Below are 22,869 nucleotides of genomic sequence, written 5' to 3'. Positions count from 1 at the left end.
CACCTATTTTCTGTGCCAAAGAAGGACATGGGTTTTTCGGTCGAATGCTGGATCTGCGGCTGCTGAATTTGTTCCTACCAATGACAAATTCAAGATGGTTACTCAAGCGCAGATCTTGCAAGCCCTCAATCTTCAGGACTTGTTGGTATCACTGGACCTTTGGGGTGCTTACTTCCATGTGCCTGTCCATTAGAAGCACAGGAAGTACCTGAGGTTTGTGGTGGGCCACCATTATTACCAGTTCAAAGTCCTGCCGTTCGGTCTTTCGTTGGCTCCCAGGGTTATAGCCAAGCTCCTAGCAGTGGATGCAGGTCATCTCAGAAGGGAGAATATTCATGTCTTTCCCTAAGACTTGCTTTTCCGAGCTTGCTCCACCTGCCTAGTGTCAGAGCATCTATGCAGTCTGTTGCACAGTGTGGGCTTTACTCTGAACTTCAAAAAGTGTCAGGTTTCGTTATCTCAGTCCCTCTGGTTTATCAGAGAGGTCTTGGACACTCGACTGTGCAGGGCATTCCAGCCTTAGGACCAAGTGACGAATATCTCTCGGTTGGTCAATGTCCTCCAATCTCTTGGGCAAGTCCCTGCCTCAGCCTTATTCTTACGTCCCGTCCCCTTTCCTCCATACTGCATGGGTGTCCCTTCCAAGGGACGGGAGACGGAACCTTTTTCACCAGAAAAAACCTTCTTCCCCTTTAAATTTAGAGGCGCGCGGGGTTGCGGGCCTGGGAGCATGCGCTGTCCTGACTCCACCCTCCGGCGCCACACCCCAGTCCCCTTTTCCGCTTCGACGGGAACGGGCCGAATTCACCAGTGCTCCTGGGTTTGGCTTCGGCCATGTAATTCCACGCACGGATACTTCTTCTGTCTTTTTTATCTTACAGATACTCGGCCCTCAAGCGTCACGCTCCTCCCCGGTGCATGTCGACTTCCACAGGGTTCAGCGGGTGTCCATCCTGCGACGGGCTCTCCCCAACTTCAGACCCCCACACCCTGTGCCTACGTTGCCTTGGCCCAGACCACGGTTGGCAAGCTTGTACTGCGTGCAACGCCCTGTCATCCAGGTCTCTGAAGAACAGGCTAGTCAGGTGGAGGGAGCTCTTCCAGAAATTGCTTCCAGAGGACCTGGAGGACTTTGTCAAACATCGATCCAGGCCCAAGGTAGGGCCTCTGTTCTCCATCGCACCCCTCAAGGAAGACTCCTTCCCAAGGACTAGCCCGTGCGGGATGGACCGCTCAGGTTCTCATACCAGCACGTGCACCGAGGCTGCTCCAGCTACCAGCCTACAGGCCGAGGGATCCTCTGATCCTCCCGGTGAAAGTGTTGAGGGACTGAAAGGTTCTTGTACCGGGTCTTCACCGGAGGGGCCACACCCTAGTACCGGCAATATATCCAAGGGGGCGCCTAAACGCAGCTCTACCGGCCTCTCGGCCGAGGGTGTAACGCCTACCGGGCCTCTGCCTGAGGAGCAGGGTAGGCCTCATGATCCACACTAGAGTCCTGGAGGAGGTTGGGCCCAGCGAGCCGAGCAACACGACGCAGGCACGTGGAAGGCAGCTTGACAAGATGGCCGCCGTCCCAGACCTCAGCACCCGTCTGACGCTGCACTAGGAACAGGAATGCGGCAAAGTACGAGGGTCAAGGTGGGACTGGTTTCAACCAGGTACGTGGCCTACAGCCTATCCTTCATTTGCGCAGGGCAGGATCCCGCTGCCTCCATATGGGCAGGGAATGCAGCGCCTCCAACAGCTGCCCGCTACTCCGTCTATATCCTCTACCACCCTTCCGGCCTGTGAGGACAGGTTCTTTGAGAGGTTCATCTGGCTCATGAAGTACCCTCGGATGGGGTGTTATCCTCAGGGATGCCATTAAGGAGGTGCTCCCACCAATGCTTCCAGCACCTCAGGCTCCTCCGCCGGCACTCCTGGCCCTAGCGCAGCCTTTGCCACCTGCTCCGGCACCCCAGCCGATTCCTCAAGTGGTTCCGTACCAGCCTCTGCCACGGCCTCCGGCTCCGGTCCCCGTACCCCAGCCTCTGGCTTCTGCCACTCCTCCACCGGTGCAGGATCCTCCTGACCCCCAGGAGGACATTGACGATGAGGAGGACCCCGACATGCCATCATCAGCCAAGGCCTTCCACAAACGTCATGCAGGGCTAGCTGATTACCTGGGCCTTCCTCAACCCGAGATCGAGCAACCAGCAGAGGGGGACCCTGCAGAACTCCTCACACGACGCCCCTCTGCTAAAACGGGAATCCCGATGCAGACTGATGTAGTCGCCCTGGCCAAAAAGGGTTGGCTCAAGCCCCACTGTCCAGTCGGTCAAACGACGCCTGGACACCGGGTACAGGCAGATGGAGGGGGATACACTCTTGCTATCGGCCCATCCTCAGCCACACTCCTCGGTGATCGCCGCAGTATCACTATACTCCAAGCCTCAGTCGTCTTCAGCCTCCTCCGCTGCGGCGCTGCTAGGCAAGGAGGAGAAGATTCTGGAGGCGTATGGGAAAAAGCTGTATTTCAACGCGTCCTTGCCTCTTCATCAGGCCAACGCGGATGCCATGCTGGCGGCCACTAACCAGAGCTTATGGCGGGAAATTGCAGATTTCCTCCCAGAACTTCCTAAGCAGAGCCGATCACGTTTCAAGGCGGGACTGGGTGAGGACAAGCTGGTGGCGCAGGACATCATGGAGTCCACTGTGGCCCACATTGACACCTCTGGCCGTTCCATCTGTCTCGCCACGGACATGAGAAGAACAGCCTGGCTCTGTGCAACAAAATTCAACCTGGATGTCCAGGAACGCATATTAGACCTGCTGTTCGAGGGGGGTGACCTCTTCCACTCCACCACGGACGAGGAGCTGGACAAAAAAAAAACAGCTCACAAACAGCCAAGTCTTTAGCCATTCTGACAAAGACCACGCCCAAATCGTACACCCAGTCACAGCAGCGCTCCGACAAGGGGCGTACGTACGGTTCCGCGGCTTCCAAGAACAGATGTGCAGGCAGCCGGACCGCTCGCTGACTCAACATCGCCGCAAGCAACAAAAAGGGGACGGGGGAGTAATGGTTTTTTCCAGTCCCCTTCCTCCGCAACAGCCTCTGAGGGAAAGAAGGCATGACATGCCCCTCTGGGTCCACGTGTCTCCAGTGGGGGGCAGGCTTGCTCTCCATGAACATTTCTGGTGCCAGAATTTCACAGACCCCTAGATCCTCTCTGTAGTATCCACGGGGTACCGCCTACCCAGCCTCTCCTTCCTCCTCCCGTCCACTCCCTCAAGTTGGAACAGCAACTCTTTTGGCGGAGATCCGGTCGCTCGTCGAGAGCCTGGCAGTGGAGGAAGGCCCAGCTTCCCAGCGGCTTGGGCTTTTACTCCAGGATTTTTGCCATTCAGAAAAAGAACCAGGTGGGGCTGAGAATTGTGCTGGACCTTTCCACCCTCAACCTCTCCCTACCTCTACAAAAGGTCGAGATGGTTATGCCAGCTCTTATAGCGGAGACATTGTGCAAGGGAGACTGGCTGTGCTCCCTGGATCTGAAGGACGCATACTTGCATGACCCGATTTGGCAGCCCCATCATTCCTTTCTACGATTCCGGATCATGGCCTTCCATTTCCAATACAAGGTGCTTCTTTTTGGCCTCCACCAGACTCATGAATACAGTGACGGCCCTCCTCAGGGCCTCCACATCTACCCATACCTCGATAACTGGCTCGTTAGGGCTACATCTCCGGAAGCAGTGTACCACATTTCCCATGCGCTTATGAACACACTTCACGATCTGGGGTTTTTGCTCTCAAGAAGTCACAGCTGCAGCCTACAAAGACTCTGACTTTCTTGGGTGTCATATGGGACACGTTCTCCAAGAAGGTGTTTCCCTCGGAGGACAAGATCTCAGCCATCAAGAGGGCCACTACTCGCTTCCTCAGCTGAGAGGTGACCTCGGCCTGGTGGTACCAGCACCTCCTGGGTCTCTTGGCAGCGGTCCTATTAGCCGTCCCCCAAACGAGACTCAGGATGAGGAGGCTACAGCTGCACTTCGTGGCATCATGGAACCAGGAGCGGGGCTCTCAAGCCAAGTTGATCAAAGTTCCTCCATCTCTCCACCGGTACCTCACATGGTTGTACATGGACTACAACCTATGGATGGGCAAGCCCTTATGGCCTCCCAAACCGCAGGTCACCATCACCACAGACTCCTCTCTTGAGGGATGTGGAGCCACCCTGGACGATCTCTCGGTCCATGGCACCTGGACCCGACAGGAGCAGGAGTACCACATCAATTGGTTGGAGCTGAACGCCATCTGACTAGCGCTCAGAGCATTCCTTCCACTTATCAAGGGCAAAGTTGTCCTCATCCAGACAGACAACTCGACCAGCATGTACTATGTCAACAAGCAGGGAGGCACCAGATCCCCACCACTGTGCAGACTGGCAATCAGCATGTGGGAGTGGGCCCGGGAAAATGACATCTACCTCACGGCAGTCCACCTTCCGGGGGATTCCAACCTGGAGGCGGACAGGCTCAGCAGGTTGGGAGCAAACAATTACGAGTGGCAGCTAAACGACCTCGTTATTCAGGAGATCTTCAGCAGATGGGGACACTCCCAGGTGGATCTCTTTGCTACCTGGTACAACATGAAGTGCTAACAGTTCGCCTCCTGGCAGGGACAGTGGCATGGACAGGGCCCCGGCTCCATAGGCGACGCATTTCGGATTCAGTGGAACGGCATGACAGTATACGCCTTCCCGCCCACACCGCTGCTTCACAGAGTGATCTGCAAGATCAAGGAGCCTCGCCAGCTCAACATCATCCTAATAGCTCCATGGTGGCCAATCAGGCCATGGTTCTCGGAGCTGCTTAGCCTCTCTGAGATGCCTCCGATTCATCTGCCGACGGGCCCAGCACATCTTCTGGCACAGCAGGGTGGCAGAGTCATCCACCCCGCACCTCAGAAACTAGCCCTCACAACGTGGTGCCTGAGCAGGTAACGCTACGGCACCTCAGCCTCTGCCAGGCTAATCTAGAGATCATACAGGGCGCAAGGAGCAATGCTAGCAGGGTCCAGTATAAAAGTAAATGGACCAGGTTCTGCCACTGGACGGACTCCAAGAAAATCGACCCCCTGGCATGTACTTTGGGGACATGCTCTCCTTCTCAGCACACCTCGCCCACTCAGGCGTGCAGGTGGACACTTGCCGCACTTACCTCGCAGCCATCGGGGCTTACAGGAACTCGGAGGAGGGGATCTTCTCCTCTTCCAACCCAATTGTCAAAAAACATTTGACGGGACTCGCAAGGCTCTACACAGCCATCAAGCGGCCACACCCCGTTTGGGATTTGAACATAGTCTTGGGTGCAATGGCACACAAAACGTTTGAGCTAATGGCGTCCGCGGACTTCAGGCTGGTGACCATTAAGACGGCCTTACTAGTCAGCCTCACCTCGGCTCGCATAATCATTGAAATCCAGGCGCTGGTCGCCTCAGAACCATATACTACCTTTCACAGGGACAAAGTAGTCCTGCGGACACACCCAGCATATCTGCCTAAGGTGCCGTCTGTCTTTCATTTAAACTAGGAAATAGTGTTTCCTATGTTTTTTGCCGATAAGGCACAGAGAGTTTTGCACTGCCTGGATGTCAGGCGTGCCCTGAAATTCTACCTTGACAGGACCAAGGGCTTCCAGACGCCCTTTTTGTCACGTTTGGAGGTGCAAGACTAGGCTATCAGGCCTCCAAGGCCTCCATATCCTATTGTAGACGCGTCTATGGCGACTGAGGTGTGGCGCCGAAGGGCGGAGTCAGGGCAGCGCATGATCCCAGGGCTGCACCCCCGCCTCTAAATTGAAAGGGGAAGAAGATTTTTTCTGTTGAAAAAGGTTTTGCCCTCCGTCCCTTGGAAGGGACTCCCATGCAATATGGAGGAAAGGGGACTAACTAGTCACTACGGTGAGTAACTTATCATTTCTGCACCTACTAGGCCACTTGGCCTCCTGTATCCTAGTGGTCATGGAGGAAATGCTGGGCATGAGATTGCTTCAGTGGCTCCTCTGTTGCCATTGGTTGCAATTTCAAGGCCACATCAGACCTTCTGCAGGTTTCAGATCAGGTGGCTCGGAATCTTGCGTGGTGGGCCATGAGAGAAAACCTGCTGAGAGGCGCATTGTTTTATGAACCCTGGCCCCAAGTTATGGTGGTCACTGATGTGTCTCTGATGAGGTGGGGTACTCGCTTGTCCGAACTGACAGTGAGCGGACTGTGGTCTCCCTCTGAGTCTCAAAAAACATATCAATTTGCTGGAGCTAAGAGCAATCAGACTGGGCCTGGTCACCTTCCTCGCCTCTGTGAAGCGCAAGATTGTGCTGCTCCTGACGGGCGAGATTCCTTATCAAAGCTCAGTTTGAGCCCCTACATTCCTGTTCTATTAGTTTACTCTCCTTTAAGATAATTTTCCTACGGACCATCACTTCCGCAAGGTGAGTGAGTGAGCTCCAGGTGGTATCTGTTAAAACTCCCTATTTGGTTTTCTCCAAAGAGAAGGTGACGTTGAGAGTGATACGCTCTTTTCTTTCAAAGGCGGTCTCAGATTTCCATTTCTCCCAAAAGATCCATCTTCCTGTGTTCTTTCCTCACCCCCCCACCCCATCCTTCCAAGGCAGAGGAATGGTTGCAGGCCCGTAGCTATTACATCTGTCGAATAAGAGAGGCCAGGAAATATGACAAGCTTTTTTTTTTTTTTTAACTTTCTTTATTTGTCTTGACAACACACCAGAAACAAACATAAGGCGCCCCATGGCACCAGCAATGAGTCAAAGAGACCAGCAACATACATAATGAGTAGCACATCCTGAGTCAATTGCAGCATACAGAGGGTGGAGCAGCAGACCGGTCATTAACAACTGTGCCAGGGGAAGACATCATTTTTCAGAGTTTGTAGGTGAGGCCATGGCGGACATATCCCGAAACTTCCGCCAGATGTCTCTTGGCCTTGAATGTGAGTGTTGCATTGCGTTCCAGGACTCCTCAGTATCATGAGCCCATGTAATTGACCTGAGCCACTGTGCACAGGTAGGCGCCCTGGGCGGAGTCAACACAAAAATATGCAGCGGACTGCCATCAGCATGCAGAGACCTGCTAGTTTCTTAGAGTCGCGGGGCAGCTGAGGGAGATCATGGAACAGGCAGTGTAGTGGGGTGGGGCAATAGTGTGTTCCAGGATGTCCGAGGGTGTGGAGCAGATGTCTAGCCAGAATTGGGTCAGACGGGGGCAGTGCCATAACATGTGAATGTAGGAAGCTTGATCCATACCACACCTGGGGCCGCTGGGAGGAAAGCTGCAGAACATGCGATGCAGCCTTACTGGTGTATGATGGTATCTGTGTAGCACCTTGAATTGAATTGTTTTAAATTTAGTATTATAGGATACATTGTGGGTGCGGCCACACATTCGGGACCATCTCTCGTCAGTGAGCTCAACTCCGAGATCCTCCTCCCATGCGTGTCTCAGCTTTGTAAAGGTGGGGGCCGCCCTATTCTGCAGTAAAGAGTAAAGTCTTGACACCTTGCCCCTGAAGGAGAGGAAGGAGCAGAGCTCCGCTACCATAGGCTCGTCGGCGGGTAAGGTGGGGAAATCAGGGAATTTGGATTTGAGATTCTTCCGCAGTGAGGAGTATTATAGCCATGCTGAAGGCCGGCGTTTAAGGGATAGGGGAAGATCTAGCCACTCAATAAAGTTCTCCTGTTCGTAGACATCGCGGAGTGTCAAGAAGCCAGCATTTGCCCAGCGAGATACCACTGATTGTGGAATATGTGGGACATCGGGAAGAAGTTCCATAATGGCAGGTCCCCGTGGAATGGGTGAAGCGTGCCGACCATTGTCCAGAGTTTAGTCAATGCTAAGGATGTGGTAGCTACCGGGTCTGCGGAGTCTGAGTCAGGGGGTGCTGATTTGAGGATCAGGGAGCCTATCTCGCGGTCAGAGACCGCTAGCTTTTCCAGCCGAACGTGTGTGGGGGGGGGGGGTGTCAGTGGTATTAAACCAATATGACGCAAACTGCGATTGGGCTATCACCCAGTATCTGGTGAAATCTGGAGCGTTGAACCCACCCAGTTCCTTGGGAGCGGTCAATGTGGACAGTTTAAGGCGGACAGCCCCTGAATGCCACAGGAAGACGTTGCTTATCTGGCGTAGTGTTTTAAAGAAAGCATCCCCAGGCCACACAGGTAGATTGGTGAATCGGTATTGGAGTTGGGGCAGTACCTCCATTTTAAGTATTCCAATCCTGCCTGCTAGTGAAATGGGGAGTTTGGACCAGCTGGAGGCCCTTGCAGCAAAGTTAGTTAGGTAAGTCTGATAATTATCCTCGCGTAGCTTTGCCGTGTGGCGGGAAACCACCACCCCCAGGTAGGTGATGCTGGACGGAGACTAGTTGAATCTACATAAATCCAAGGGGGGGATCTGTGGAGTCCGTAAGTGGGAATAAGGCAGACTTGGAACAGTTTATTTTTAAGCCAGATATGTCCCCAAAGCGAGCAACATCCGCTAGTATAGGGGCGAGGTTGGTGTTGGGGACCGGATGTACAGAAGAGCGTCATCTGCATAGAGGGAAACTACATCGGATTGGCTGACTGTGCGCAATCCCCTATGAGAATGTGATTGGCGTACCATGTCAGCAAAGGGTTCCATGGCTATAGCGAATATGAGGGGGGAGAAGGGGCATCCCTGTCGTGTGCCTCTGGATATCTGGAAGGGAGTGGAGCATCTGTCCTCAGTACGAACTCTGGCCGACGGGGCGGTGTAGAGCAGCTTTACCCAGGCTCGAAAGTTGGGGCCGAACTTGCAGTTCTCAAGGACTCGCCATAGGTATTTCCACGAGACCGAGTCAAATGCCTTCTGCATATCTAGGGTGGCTGCAACCGCCTGTGGGGTTGGGCTGATTCTGCTGATCACATTGAAGAGCCTTCTCAAATTCAAGGATGTAGACCTGCCCGGGACAAATCCTGCCTGGTCGGGGTGGATGATGTGGGGCATGTATGGGGCTAAGCGGTTGGCCAGCAGTTTAGCGTATATTTTAACATCACTGTTAATCAATGACAGCGGTCAGTATGAGCTGCACTGAGTAGGGGGCTTACCCGGTTTGAGGAGCACTGTTATCAGCGCCTCCCAAAGAGATTGGGGGGGGGAGTATACCCCTCTCAGACGACTCCTCCCACAGGGCCAATAGGTGTGGAATCAGAACAGACTTATATCAGTCCATGGGGAGCCCGTCTGGGCCAGGGGCCTTCCCTGATGCCAACGACGCAATGGCTTCGTCAAGTTCCTCGGAGGTAAAAGGCCTGTCTAGGAAAATGCTGGCTTCAGTGGACAGTACTGACAGGGGCATATCCTCTAAGTAGGAGTCAATTTCCGGAACCTGGGGACCATCGGCTTCAGAGTACAAGGAGGTGTAGAACAACCGAAACTGAGAGTTGATATCCTGTGGGGAGGTGGCAAGGGGGCCCTCAGGTCTCATTATCGCCAGGATATTATTGGGAGCTCCGAGCTCCCAGCGCAATAGTCTGGCTAGCATTCGACCGGGGCGTTCTCGTTCCCCGTATTTCCTTACCGCCTGAGGGGAGTCTAGGAATTTAACCTCACGCTGGGTGAGGTCGCGAAATCTGTCCAGCTCCGAACCCAGTGCAGCCAGCGTGGTTGGGGAGTGGTCTTGGGCATATTGGGACTCGAGGATAGCTAGGGCCGATTCGCTAGCGGCAATGTCGGCGCGGATTCCTTATAGGATGCCGCAGCCTTTGGAGATAGCAATCCCTCTCGCATATGCTTTAAAGGATTCCCATAGGACAGCGTGCAATGTTACTGAATTTGTATTGATCTCAAATAATTCCTCGATGGAGGACTCGAGTTCGGTTGCAAAGGCCTGGTCGAGAAGCGAATAAGGGCTCAGCCTCCACTGCCTAGTTTTACCAGCATCCTGACCCCAGTTCAGGGAAATGAGCACTGGTGAGTGGTCTGAAAGGGTCCTAGGGAGGATAGCCAGGTGAGACAAGCTTCTGACCAGCGTGTCCGTTATAAGCCATCTGTCTATACTGGAATGGGAATCGTGAACCGAGGAGTAAAAGGAGAATGTGCGCGAATTGGGGTTCAGAAGGCGCCATACATCCACAAGTGCCAGACGGGGAAGGGTTGTGAGGATAGTATAGGCTGCCTTGGATAGTTGGTGAGGTCTGGAGCGCGGTCTATCTAGGGTGACATCTAGTATGGTATTGAAATCGCCTCCCCATAGTATCGGGAGCAGTGGGTAACTTTCGAGGAAAGCGGCTAAGTGCAGGTAGAAATCAGGGTCGTCGATATTGGGACCATATACATTCAGGATGGCTACCTCCTGGTGGAGCAGTTTGCCAGTGATCAAAACGTATCTGCCCAGAGGGTCGATGTGCGAGTGGTGGCATGTAAATTTCAGGCTCTTGTGTATTAGAGTAAGAGTGCCACGGCTCTGCGTAGAATAGTTGGTATAGTACCTCTAGGGCCCCCATTGCCTCGCAAACCGTTCACATTGCTCTGATCGAGCATGGGTTTCTTGTAGACATAGGATTTTAACCCCATGGCGTTCAGCATGTAGCTGAACCTGTCACATCTTCCTGTGATTGCCCAACCCCCGGATATTCCAGCTCATGAAGGTCAGGTCAGTGTTAGCCATTCTCGTAAGGGTACTGATTGTATTCCTGCCACGGGGGCACCAGCCACAGGGAGCTAGTGGATCCGGCGGCATGTGGCACCCCGTCTGTGTGCTCGAAATGTGTTGGTATGGCGCATGGGGCACCTCCGGTGGCCGCCAAGACTTTTTTAACCATAACGTTCCTCCTCTCCACCCACATCCCTCCCCCAATCAGAGGGACGAAACCCAAACCAACCCATATCAACCAAGAACTTCTAAGCATCAACGCCTGGGGGACTGTTAGCTAGCCGGGCAATGGCGCACCGGACTGGGGAGAGCGTGAGGAGATTATGCAATCCAATAGTATTAACCATAGTGTTCGAGGTTTGCACAAAGAGTAGAGGGGCTATGGCCAACGGGGAGGAAGGCAAGTGAAGCCGGTGGGATGCAGCCACACGCCCTGATGTACCATCTGGGGAGCATAATGTGGCCTCGGAGTGGCAAAGGGCGGGAGAGGGGCCCAGGGGAACAACCCTCGGGAGTCTAGAAGTGGTTGTTGAATAGTTACCCAAGATGGGGACTTGTCGGGGAGTAAAATGCCTCTGAATACAATGAGTCAGTGTGGCAAACAGGGCCACATTTGCAAAGGCTAAAAGGAGCAACGTGAACAAAACCAGAAACCAATAAACTTCATCAAGAAGGTGCCATCACAGGGGGAGACGCCAACGGGGGTCCCCAAAGTGTCTTAGGCACAACAGTATGCAGAGTAGGTGTACATCCCATCTAGACAGTAAGTGGTTCAGCCCGGAATGTGTTTGGCTATGAATTTGGAGGCCTCTTCTGGGATAGTAAAGAAGAATGTTTGGTTGGAGTGTTCGATTCTCAGCTTTGCGGGAACGAGCATAGAGTATTTAACCCCTAAGTCTCGGGGTCTCTTTTTTACTGCTAGAAAGGTTTAACGCTCTTGCTGCACAGCCACAGAGAAATCCGGGTACAGGTGTATCCTCGCTGCCCCAAGAAGCAGTTCCCCCTTATCTCTGGCCGCTCGCAATAGGCCATCCTGATCACGAAAATTCAGGATCTTGGCTATGATGGGGCGAGGAGGTGCTCCAGGTCTGGGTTTTGTGGTCAGGGAGCGATGCGCCCTTTCCACCGCAAATTGTGCTGAGAGTTTAGGGTGGTCCAGGAGTGTTAAAAGGGTTTGTTCCACGTATTCCTCCATGGGTTCCCTAATGTTGTCCTCGGGTACACCGACAATGCAGAGGTTATTCCATCTGGAGCGGGATTAAAGATCCTCATTTTTCTTCTCCACTGCCAGGACCCGACTGGAAAGAGTGGTGACCGCAGCGCGGAGGGAACCCAGGTCATCCTCAGCAGTGCCAACCCTTGTTTCGATTTCCGCGACCCGGCTGTCTGTTCTTTCAATATGTGCCGTTATCGATGAGATGGTACCATTCATATCGTCTAACTTAGTATGCAGCGTGGCGAAGCCTTCTCGCATGTATTCCAGCATTTTTTGCGAGTCATCCGGGGCTGAAGATGCCAAGGCGGTGGCCGATTCCTCTGGAGGCTCAGTCGGTGGCCTGGAGGGTGTCTTAGCAAACATATTTAGGGAGCTTTGCTTCTTTCCGGCTCCCGCTCCTTTGGTCATGATGGCAAGTAGGGTATGATCCCCAGTCGCCCCGAGGGTACCAGGCATCAGGTGTATCAAGTTTCACTTTGGTGAATGCCTGGGAAGGTTAAGAAAGGAATGATGATAGATGATACTGGATGCAGCTCCAGGGTGATCTCCTCTGGTCAGGTGAGGTCCACCGGATGCCCGGCGCAGCCACAGGGGGCCTGTGCTATGATGAAGCGAAAGATAATAAGATATGGCCGGAACAACAGTGGCAGGGGCCACGAGAAGCAGTCTAGTAAGGCGCAGGGTATGATCCTCTCAGTCACTGTGGGCAGACACGAGCAGGGTAACCCTGGTGGCAAGGGATGACCCAACCCCAACCAGGAGCGTGTGGATCTATGGGACAGTGGTGTGCGACCAGCGAGTTGCAAAGTTGGCCCACCAGGATTAGACAGATGCTATGAGGCGGTGAAATCCCATGAGTTTTTAGCTTTACCGACTATTGCAAGTGATTCCGTGGATGGTGAAATCAGTAATCAAGTCCAGACTTAGCACTGTACTGCTGCCTGGTCGATGTAGCAGACTGTTCATACCACAGGGGTGGAGACGTGCAGTAGGGGGGGGGGGGGTTTGTATGCACGCCTCCCGACCCAAATTTGAAATCCCCAGAAAGGCACGGGTGAATAGGGCGCCAGTAGCAGGGAGCGATGATGGCGCGTGTTATAGGCGAGGTCGAGGCGGGGAGCCCAAGGATCACAGGTGGGGAGCGGCAACGCTATGGGCCCCCACACCAGGCGCTCCAGCGCTCGCCCGCGCAGCACATGGTCGGCCGAGGGTCCGTAGTCAAACAGGAGAGGAGGGAGGTGAGCCGTGAGGCACCCACGCGTCAGCTGAAGACAGACGCACTCAACCCCCCGCACCCTCTACCTTGAAGCAGGCATGATCCGGTGTGCCTGCGGAGGGGCGGCAGGGGGGGAGGCAGATGCTGTGCGGGTGGGTGCCAAGCCGCAGCCAGCAGGCCAGCCGCGCCGGTGATCCTGCAGTCCAGGTGTCGCTGATGTTGATGGAGGTTGTAGATGCGGCAGATGCGGCGGGCCAGCAGGCCGAGGCAGCCCGCTGAGATGGCAGGAGGAGCAGGGGGCCAGTCCCGCGCGGCGAGCTCGGGGGACTTGACACCGCTACCCCACAGCAGGCCACAGCGCCGCGCCCCCAAGTGGCTGGGAGAGCCGCGGTCCACAGAGCCGCAGGCGGGGAGATTAGGCAGCAGGAGACCCAGCGGGGACGGGGGCGCACAGCTCAGCGGCGGGGGTGCATTTGTCCACAAAACTTCTCATGGGTGCAGTGGATAGGGTTATAGCGATGCACCGTTGATCTCAGGCGGATGCAATGGAGTTGCGGGCCTAAACACAAAGCTTCTTTGCTCTCCCCATCCGGAGCACAACACCTAGGCGGCCATCTTGCTTCGGCGCAACAGCGCCCCCCCCCCCGACAAGATTTTAGTTGGGTACACTGGTGCTCGTGCTGGCAGACTTTATCCAGGTGGATCATTCTCTGCATCTCAGAATGCTACATTCTGGCTGGGAAGGATGTGCTGAGGGTCTCAGAGCTCCTTCTATCACAGAAGTGGCTGCCACCTCTGCCCTGCAGAGGGGAGTCCCTTCCCTGGACATTTGCCAGGTGGCTGTGTGGGCATCGCTGCACACGTTTGCTAAGCATTACTGCTGTATTCCCTTGCTGGCCAGGATGCCTGTTTTGGTTGGGGAGTCCTCCAGAATTTTCTGGTTTAGGTTGTGTCCTTGCTGCCTCCCTCCTCCAGCTTTACGTACTGCTTTGGGAGCTGTATCATGGACGAGGAATCCATGACAGGAAAGCATCCATGCCACGGATTGCTCATTGCCCTCTCTACCTGCCCCTCTTGCGAGAAGCTAGTACACTATCGGTTCAATGGTCCCACGGCTTCAGAGTTCTAGGGAAAAGGGGTGGAACTGAGATTAAGGGACGCTGCACTGTTGGCCCCAACATCGTATCCGGTGCAGGCGCATAGAGGCATTGGGCGGAACCGACGCTGAGCCACACTGCGAACCCCTGTCAGTGGAAAGGTTTCTGGAGAACAGCTGCACTGGGATAGGGATATATTAGATGAGGAATCCGTGGCAGTAACATCCATCAGAAAGAACATTTACCGAGGTAAGTAATTTGTTCATTAAAACATCAAAAACAAACTGCTCTCCAAGAAACACTGTCACCCGTTAAAACACAAGGGCACCTTTTCCTTTACTCTCTCCATCCCCTCTCCTGGCTCTTCTGGTCCTCTCTGTAGTCTCTCTGCATGCTTACATGTCCTGATGGCTATTCTCCTGAAATTCTATACCTGGAATTTGCATCGGTATCTTCTGAATTTCTAAAAATGTAGATCGTGAGCAGAACAGTCTGAAATCTGATGTCAAAGCTGATTGAGTTGCCAGATTATCCTCATGGGTTGACAAATTAATGTAACTACTGGTGATGTTTAAAGTCCATTGGAATATTTTCAATTTGGGCTCATAGAAATTTTATTAAAGGACTGTTTATTTGTAAGACCTCTGCGCATGCATCCATGTTTATTGCCATATTGGAGTCCAGGTGTTACCCACAATGTAAGAGTATTTGTTGCTCTTCGGCTTTAATGCTTTAAGGGTGTGATAAAAAGTACTGATGGCACATAATGTGGGCTTTGCGAGAGCTATGCAAATAAAATATGCATCTCCTTTGTTATTAATACGCTCTTAACAAGTGGTGGACAACCTTCAACATACAAACAGTTACTGAGAGGTCGAGGGTGTATATTGACAATGATGTTCTGGTGAGAATGAAGTATGCAAGACCACTTTTATGAGCAACGCAACATCTACAATGTTAGCAGACAATGTTGTAGCTATCATTTCTTATCCGTGGGCCGTATGTATAGCTACGTAAAATATTTTCTGTGGTTCAAAAACATTTCTTTTTCAGATGAATCACAATGGCGAATTAGTGGTAACTTTTTTGATAATTTGTGTAATTCAAATATTTTTCTCTCATTCCGCAGGACCCTCAAGATCTTCAAAACACGCAAGTGCCAATTGGAGTGACGGCTAAATTAGTGGATAAAGTAATTGAGCTTTTACCACCAAATCATGGGCAGTATGCCCTTGCATTGAACTTGATAGAAGCCGTGGAAGCAATGTCTGCTTCATGACTATTCAGCCAACCTACCTGAGAATGGTTTCTTGTAGAAGATGCATTAGCGTGTCGTCACTTTTTGCATTAAAGCCAACATTGAACACAAAAGAAAATCATGCGGCTTTTGTAAATGAAATATTAGACCTCGATTGTCCAATTCATTTTGGAATAATAAGTGTATGGCTGAACACAAACTATATTGTTGATCGAAGAGCAATTCTTGTTCTCTCCCAATAACAGCAAAGTACACTAAGGTGAAAATGCGATGTTCATAATATTGATAATTCAGCTTCAATGTGCGGAGCAGCATTAGAAAGCTGAACCACTGTTCTGGTCCTCTTCAATAGTACACATCTAGACGCTATATATTTATAATTAGTTATTGTATGTTGCAGCTTCTGTGTATTTTCCAGGTATTATAGTACAGTCATTAAGACAGTGTGTTACTTGTGTGCGCAAGGGTAGGAACATGCTTCAAACATGTTCCTCCATGAATATAATTGAAACACAACCAGTCCATTTGGATATGAGGTCACACAGCATCTTGATGACTTCCCCTCAACCTGCGGTGCAGCATTTTGCGGAATATGCTTATTAGTGGTACAATAGCCATGACTATCATATTGGTACTGCTAAAGCTTCCAATGGTGAATTATATGTTCTCAGAATTAAAGACCTTACCATTGAAATCTGTTAGATCTTGGAAGCTGTCTTGCAGTAACTAAGGCACATTCGACAACCTTCTGTGGAACCGTTTTTGCTATGTATTTCGCTGCAGGGAAATTATGCTTTGTGCCCCTATAGTTTAAATTTAAGAACATACCAATGGCCTGCCTGCAGTCAGACTCTTAGTTTAAAATCAATTATGTGAAAAATGTGCTTCTGAATCTTTGTTCATCGGTTTGGGCATATACATCTAATCTTGGATGGTGGAGGCTCTTCATGCCTCAGTGTGATCATTGTACAAGAAAATTATTACATGAGACCCACAAAATGTCTTTAACTAATGCACTACAATAAGGTTCTGTCGTTGCTAAAAGAAAGTTGTTGGGATGCAAGAGGATGGATATAGACTAACCCCTTCCGATAGTTTATCGTTGGGGTTCACACTTCTCCAGGCAATTTAAAATGAGAAATGATTCAAACAGAAATATGTACCACAGCCAAGTGGCCTTTGCTCATGTGATTCCTGTGCTGTAGTGTTTCTCGTTAAATTCCACATATATTTATGCAGAGTATGGCAACGAGATAACTCTGTCCCCTCTTTTTCCTAATGCTTACATTCTAAACATATATCTAACCGCTTTGTTATATGTCCTCATTGCCTTGATTTATTTACTGCTTTAATGTCTAGGTCAAATACCCCCTCACAGATCCAAATGGGCAGATTTAATAGGTGTTAAGTGTGCTTTTGCTTTTTTATCACTTATCCTTGCTGTCATACCCAAGTGTCCCTATTGTATTCATAGTAAATCCATGGGTTTTTAGCCGACACCTTGAGAAGCAAACAGATTTTTGCTGCAGTCCAAATAATGCTCTAATTTAGTGGCCAAATATTATATTCAGTGTTTAGAAGTTTGCTATTTAGACTATCTTTTCCTACCACAACTCCCAATTAGCAGTCCACATTTCTACTACTAGTTGGATATCATATTTTGAGTGTTAACAAGAAATCTATTTATATGTAAATACAAACAACCTCTATAAAGTGTAATTATTTCATGAATATAAGAGTGAACTTAAATGCCCACTGCTGAAGATAACCTTCCCTAAAGACTATCTATTTTTTGCACATTTCTGGTGTCCTCTCTCAATGTATGTTCCCTGTACTCATGAGATTTGCAAAGGAGCAGGATTAAGCATTCGATTTACAGTATGTGATTGTCTGCTCTTGTCCAGTAACTCTGCATTTGGTTTCTTCTTTTTTTTTTCTCAAAAACCTCAGATGTTTTATAACCCCTTTGCAATGTGATAACAAGGTGGTAAAAATAAAGAGGAAAAGGATGTAGTTAAAATATGCAACTAAAATAAATATTTTATAACTAAAATTGCCTTCTTTGCATTTGATGTATCCACAACCTGTTTTTTCTGCTCACAGAAGGAAAAAATTGTATTTAAGTCTGATATTTTGAAACGGCAGCTTCTGAAGTTTAACAAGACGTCCGATCTTTAGCATCTTTACAAAGAAGAGCGACTCCTTCGCTTGGTCCCTAGTGAAACATGAATGGACGTGAGCTCGGGAGTCACTGGGCTGAATTGAGGGTGATTCTTAATGACTATTCAAAACAAATTTGAAAGATGTTTATATTTTTCATTTAAAATTTTAAAAAATATTTCTTTTGGTTTTCTGAGTTGTTGTAGTTTTTAATACCCATTCAGTTGAAGGCTATGGACCTACATATACTAGACCACTCTTCCCAGCACAGAGACGCACCTCAATACTACAGTGTGTTTTAAACACCAATGTTATTAATTTACCCTCTTTTGTTGGTGTATTTTAAATATTCTTGAAATTCATTTTCATTTAAGTTTTCTTGATTTCATTTTTTGATTTTGACTTTGTAATACAATGATACATGGGATTCGTAGGAAGGTACTGCACCTCCCAGGATCTGTTGTGCGGACTATGAGTAGTCCTTCTACTATGCTTCTTATCATCTAAGGAGAAGAAAGCCACACCCATCCACACAGAAATTTTTCACGTTCACCGAGGACAGAGCAGGACGTTATGCCAGGCAAAAACTCCAATAGTGATTGGTACGGAATAGAGCCACTAAAGAGCCAGCAGGGGAGATGGGCGTCCCCACAGATATGCTAGCATACGTTGCATACTCCTATACGGAGACACTGAAATCTATCACAATATTTTGCGATCGAAATCATGTGCGTGAAATGCGACACTCCATTGATATGCCCGTAACACTTAGCGCAGATCCTAGCGTGTATGTGTGTTAGAATATGCGGGAAGTTAACAACTACATTTATGCGCATCTGAAATAGCTGATTAAGCAATTCCCACCATTATGGCGGAGCACAAGGGACCCCTTCTGTGGCCACGTGAGAACTAGCAGGGGCAGTTCTTTATTTAATCTCCAAGCACACTTGATAATGACTGCAGTATAGTGGGCCATTGCGCTGTGTAAGGGCTATAAGGTTCAATGAATCAGCGTCATAGGAATCACTACCAATATGTTGTGACCAGACAGAGTGGTCTACCTCCCTAATGGGACTATGTTTTGTGTATTCTTTATAGAAACATTGCTATTGCATGCTAAGAAATACTGAATTGCAGCATCAGCAAATTTGATAGATTAGAAGAGATCACCTCACCACCAAGCAATACGAAATTAGGTGAGTGAAATACATGATTAATTAACATCATGATATTCATGAGGGATTGGTATCACTAACACATGTTTGTGTTGTGCCTTAGACATGTTTAGGGGCCCTTTCCTGTAGACCTTTGCGCTACCAGGATGAAAACATGGATCTGTGGACCATATGCTGAATGCATGAGTGCCTGAACTCTTGAGCAGGTAAGATTGCACCTGCAATCAATAGGGCAATAATCAACTCACATAAAAGCATAATATTTGTATTTTGTGTGAGAACTACAAGTAGGGAGGCTTATTTTTATGCCTTGTTCACTTTTTTGTTGCAGTCTCTGTTGTGAGTGAAACTAAAGAGCTGTAGGAATTTTCCCCCCGCTGACACAAGGCTCCATCATTGTATTTTGGAGGTGAGTGCCAGCAGTATACATATTCACAGGGGTATACACACAAGTATTCTGTGTTATCATAAGTAAGAGATCGGAACCATGATAAGTTGTATATTTGTTTGTAGATTGATGCTAGATGACATCTCCCACTTTTTGACATCTCAGAGTGGTTTCAAACCTAAGCATCCACTTCCTGAAGAAGGTCGCTTAAACCGGGTGGTTTAATTGGTAGCCTACTTCCTGACGACCGACACATATGTCGAGCTACATTGAATAAGCATTGTGCTATTTGATTTTTGTATTAACACTCACTGAGATTTTAGATGGGTGTTATTGATTGTTAGGGAGAATTCTCATTCTATGGCTAATTTCCCTTACCTAGTGAGTCCCCCAGCAGCTTTGCTGGATTTCTGGAGTTTGTTTTTCCACTTAGTAAGAGTGTACCTCTTTTTCCCACTCTAACTTGGGTTTTGTCATGTGTATTTCATCTGTTTTTGTGATTGTGGCCTCTGGAGTACACCACTTTGGTAGCCCCCTTCTTTTGTGTGTTACACAGCACCTTCAGTGCAGTGACACAGGGTTGTCTTTTGGACTTCCCACCGACTCCATTTCTGAGGCTGACTACTGTCCCCCAGAAAAGGGTAAAGTTGCCATTAATTTTACTTAATCATTTAACCACAGATCCAGTACACCCCATCTTACACGGAGTACTGGAAAGGTTTTTACCTGTACCTCCTAGAGCATTGTTTTGCTCTTTTAACATTTAGACTTGGCTGGTGGCAGTGGTATCTACCCTAACTTTTCTACCGCGATTATACTATATAAACTTGGTATTGTTTTAGGCTATTATATTAGCCTCTAACTTAAACCCGCTTGACCAAATACTTTTTCTTTTGCCTCCGGTCGGGTTAATTTGCCATTTCTTTTTGTTAAAGTCCTTCTTGTGTTTTACTTTGCGCGGCAAACCAGGTTTGCCTTCTTTGTTCACTGTCTTTTGGTGAGCTTCTGCCAAGAAGCCCTCCTCTAGGCGCCTGGGTGTCTAGGTGGGCTGAATCTGAAGGAGGTGTATAGTCACCCCCTGCACAGGGTATCCTAGGAAACCCGAGTCGCACTTTGCAATGATTGGCTGAGGTGGTTGTCCGGGCCGGACAATCCCTCTGCTGTATGATTGAGAGCCAGGCTGTGTGAATGAGGGATTTTCTCATAAAAGGCAGGTCTCTTGGGCTAGAAGTCGGAGTCACCACTGGAACTACAAGGAACCGAAGTGAAATGGAGAAGAAGTTGACTGCTGTAACTATCCCGTCCCAGTGAAGCCCTGCTGCAGTCCGGAGTTATCTACCCTTCGACGACCAGAGAAGATCCAGTCTGGAGTCTTCTTCCCTTGAGCTTGGTGGGGATAATCAGCTCATCTTCTACAGCCAGAGGATCCTCTTTGTGGTCGAAATTGCTGCACACTGCTGTAGTGGTCCGGATAGCCATCTGAAGAGCCTCTCCTGTTTTTAAGGAGCTGTCATGATGCCTACCCCCGGGCATCCGGACCAAGCCCATCAGCCCTGGGAGCAGGCATCCAAGTGCTTACTAAAAGCCCAGCAGCCCTGGCTAGGGGCTGTCTGGGTACAGGCCTGGCGCCATTGGCGCCAGGCTCATAGAGGAAATCAGTCCTGGTGCCATAGGTGCCAGGCTCATGTACATTACTTACCTCATGCAGACCATGCTGCAATGGAGTCAAGCCAACGTGAGGCCTGAATGGGACTACTTTACTCGGGGACTATTTTTTTACTCATGTGTGGTTCTGGGGGAACTTCTTACCTGGGACTACTTTGAAGGCTATTTAAACCACGCCCGAACAGCAGCACATGCTTTGCGTTATTCTGCATCCAGCAGCGTAACGCTCACCGGGCCTGCAGTCAGCATCCAGTCTTCTGCCACGCCCGCCTCAAATCCAGAGCCCCTAGAAAAAGAGGAAAGAAGTAGGAAAGGTTAGAAAACGGACATTATTTTAATTCCTTACCTGATTCCGGATCCATCACGTCTTCGAACTTGGAAAGGACATTATTTCTGCACGCGTCGAATCGCCAGCTGCAGCGCCGCGCCATACTCACCAGTCCTCATAGCATTTTTTAGATTCGGCGCTGCCTCCATCATTTTCTTCGCCGAACTCCAGCATCTAGGGGACAAAAGAAATATAATGTGAGCCGAGAGAGCCAACAAATACAATCTCTTTTTACCACCATAGACTTACCTGATTTACCACCGGAGGCATTATTCTTTAACATCCCGCAACTTCTTACGCCGTACCTGTAAGGAGAGAGAAAACAACAAGTTAAATACACGCATCTTTTACCGGACAGTGTTGGGTAATACAGACTCTTACCTGAATGCCATCAGCTTCCACACGACAATCTTCTCTTGGACCCAGCTGCAACACAAGAAGGGAATGGGACAACAGTGAACATCGGACATATTGAACTCTTTGGACTTTATACTTACGGGTTCTCGCCAGGAACCTCGGAGTCAATATTCACCCGGAACTCTTCCGACGCCTTCGAACCAGTGAAGTAACTGGTATCTACGCGCCCCTGCATTCCACGCAGGATGGAGAGCTCATCATTCAAAAACATAAGGTGAGATTACTGAAAGGGAATATCGGAGGTGATTAGTGGGGAGAACAGTGGGGTGCCATTGCTAGAATCCACGGGTGGCTCAATCCCTTTCTCCACTTGCAGGAGAATACTTCTACGGGTCAAGCAGACGAGATTGGGCAGGCAGTCCAATCTGTCATCTCTGCACTACGCTTCACGTTGGAGGAGACCGCAGCTGTCCGGGTCCGATCGACACCCCTGTGGGAGCAAGGTGAGCGTAACAGGAGCGCACCTTTTATTCACCGTCGCTGCTGCCGGCTTCAGCCCTGTGTGGTGCAGACCCCTCCAGAAGTCCTCCTTCGGATCGAAGCTCCCGGAACCATGGGTCTGCAGGAAACTACCAGGAACAACTGCCATGGCACCAGCCTCTTCATTGAATAAGGTACTGTGTTCTGCTCGAGGAATTAGGGTGAATCCCTTTTCTTCGCATCCAAGGCTTGCCCTTGTCTTCCCTCCTTACAACTTTTGCTTCCTCTGTTGACAATATCTAAGTACTCCTGGCTACGTTGAATCGTGAACTATCCGACTGTGTGATCCTCGACAACAAGAACCCGGTTCCACTTGACACTGTCTCCGTCCTATTGACTCTTGAATTTCTGTCCATGAGCGTTCTTTGGTTCTGTCTGCCTTGACAACAGTATTGCCTATGATTTTTGACCCCAACTCTCTCTGGGTATCTGAGGTGCTAAGTGTGTTTTTGCCCAGTAACATTTCGTGCCGCGGATACGCGTTTCTTTAGTAAGACCGAACTGTCATTACTGTCAAAAAGTGATCGCAAGTGTATTCCCGGTAACGTCTTTTGTTTCACAACACCGGTCCGCTAAAACAAAGGCTACTTACCTTGAAGTTATACCGTACAAAGTGAATTGGTTAGTTGTAGTGTATTTTACATGTGGTTTTTGAATTAATAGAAGTGTTGTGTTGATAACAAATGGTTTAAAAATAAATCTACTTATATTTTTTACCTGCAACCTTGAGTCAGTGTGTGCTTGAGTCACAGTAATTGTGGTACCTTTGTGTAATCTCTGCTACTGCTAC

The 22,869-nt window shown here is 49.7% G+C and overlaps 1 protein-coding gene across 1 annotated transcript in view; it reads left to right on the top strand.

Annotated features, from left to right (window-relative positions):
* Positions 1-17,519, top strand: part of RAB3GAP2 (RAB3 GTPase activating non-catalytic protein subunit 2) — a 2,371,691-nt gene extending 2,354,172 nt beyond the window's left edge. Inside the window, exon 35 of the mRNA XM_069608591.1 lies at positions 15,338-17,519. Coding sequence (XP_069464692.1) covers positions 15,338-15,487 — 150 coding nt within the window. The 3' untranslated portion in view covers positions 15,488-17,519. The remainder of the gene's footprint in view (positions 1-15,337) is intronic.
* Positions 17,520-22,869: the final 5,350 nt, after the last annotated feature.

Source organism: Ambystoma mexicanum, chromosome 4q (genome assembly GCF_040938575.1).
Source record: "Ambystoma mexicanum isolate Mex_15411 chromosome 4q, UKY_AmexF1_1, whole genome shotgun sequence".
Classification (NCBI taxonomy): Eukaryota; Metazoa; Chordata; class Amphibia; order Caudata; family Ambystomatidae; genus Ambystoma; species Ambystoma mexicanum.
This window is presented reverse-complemented; position numbering and strand designations above follow the sequence as displayed.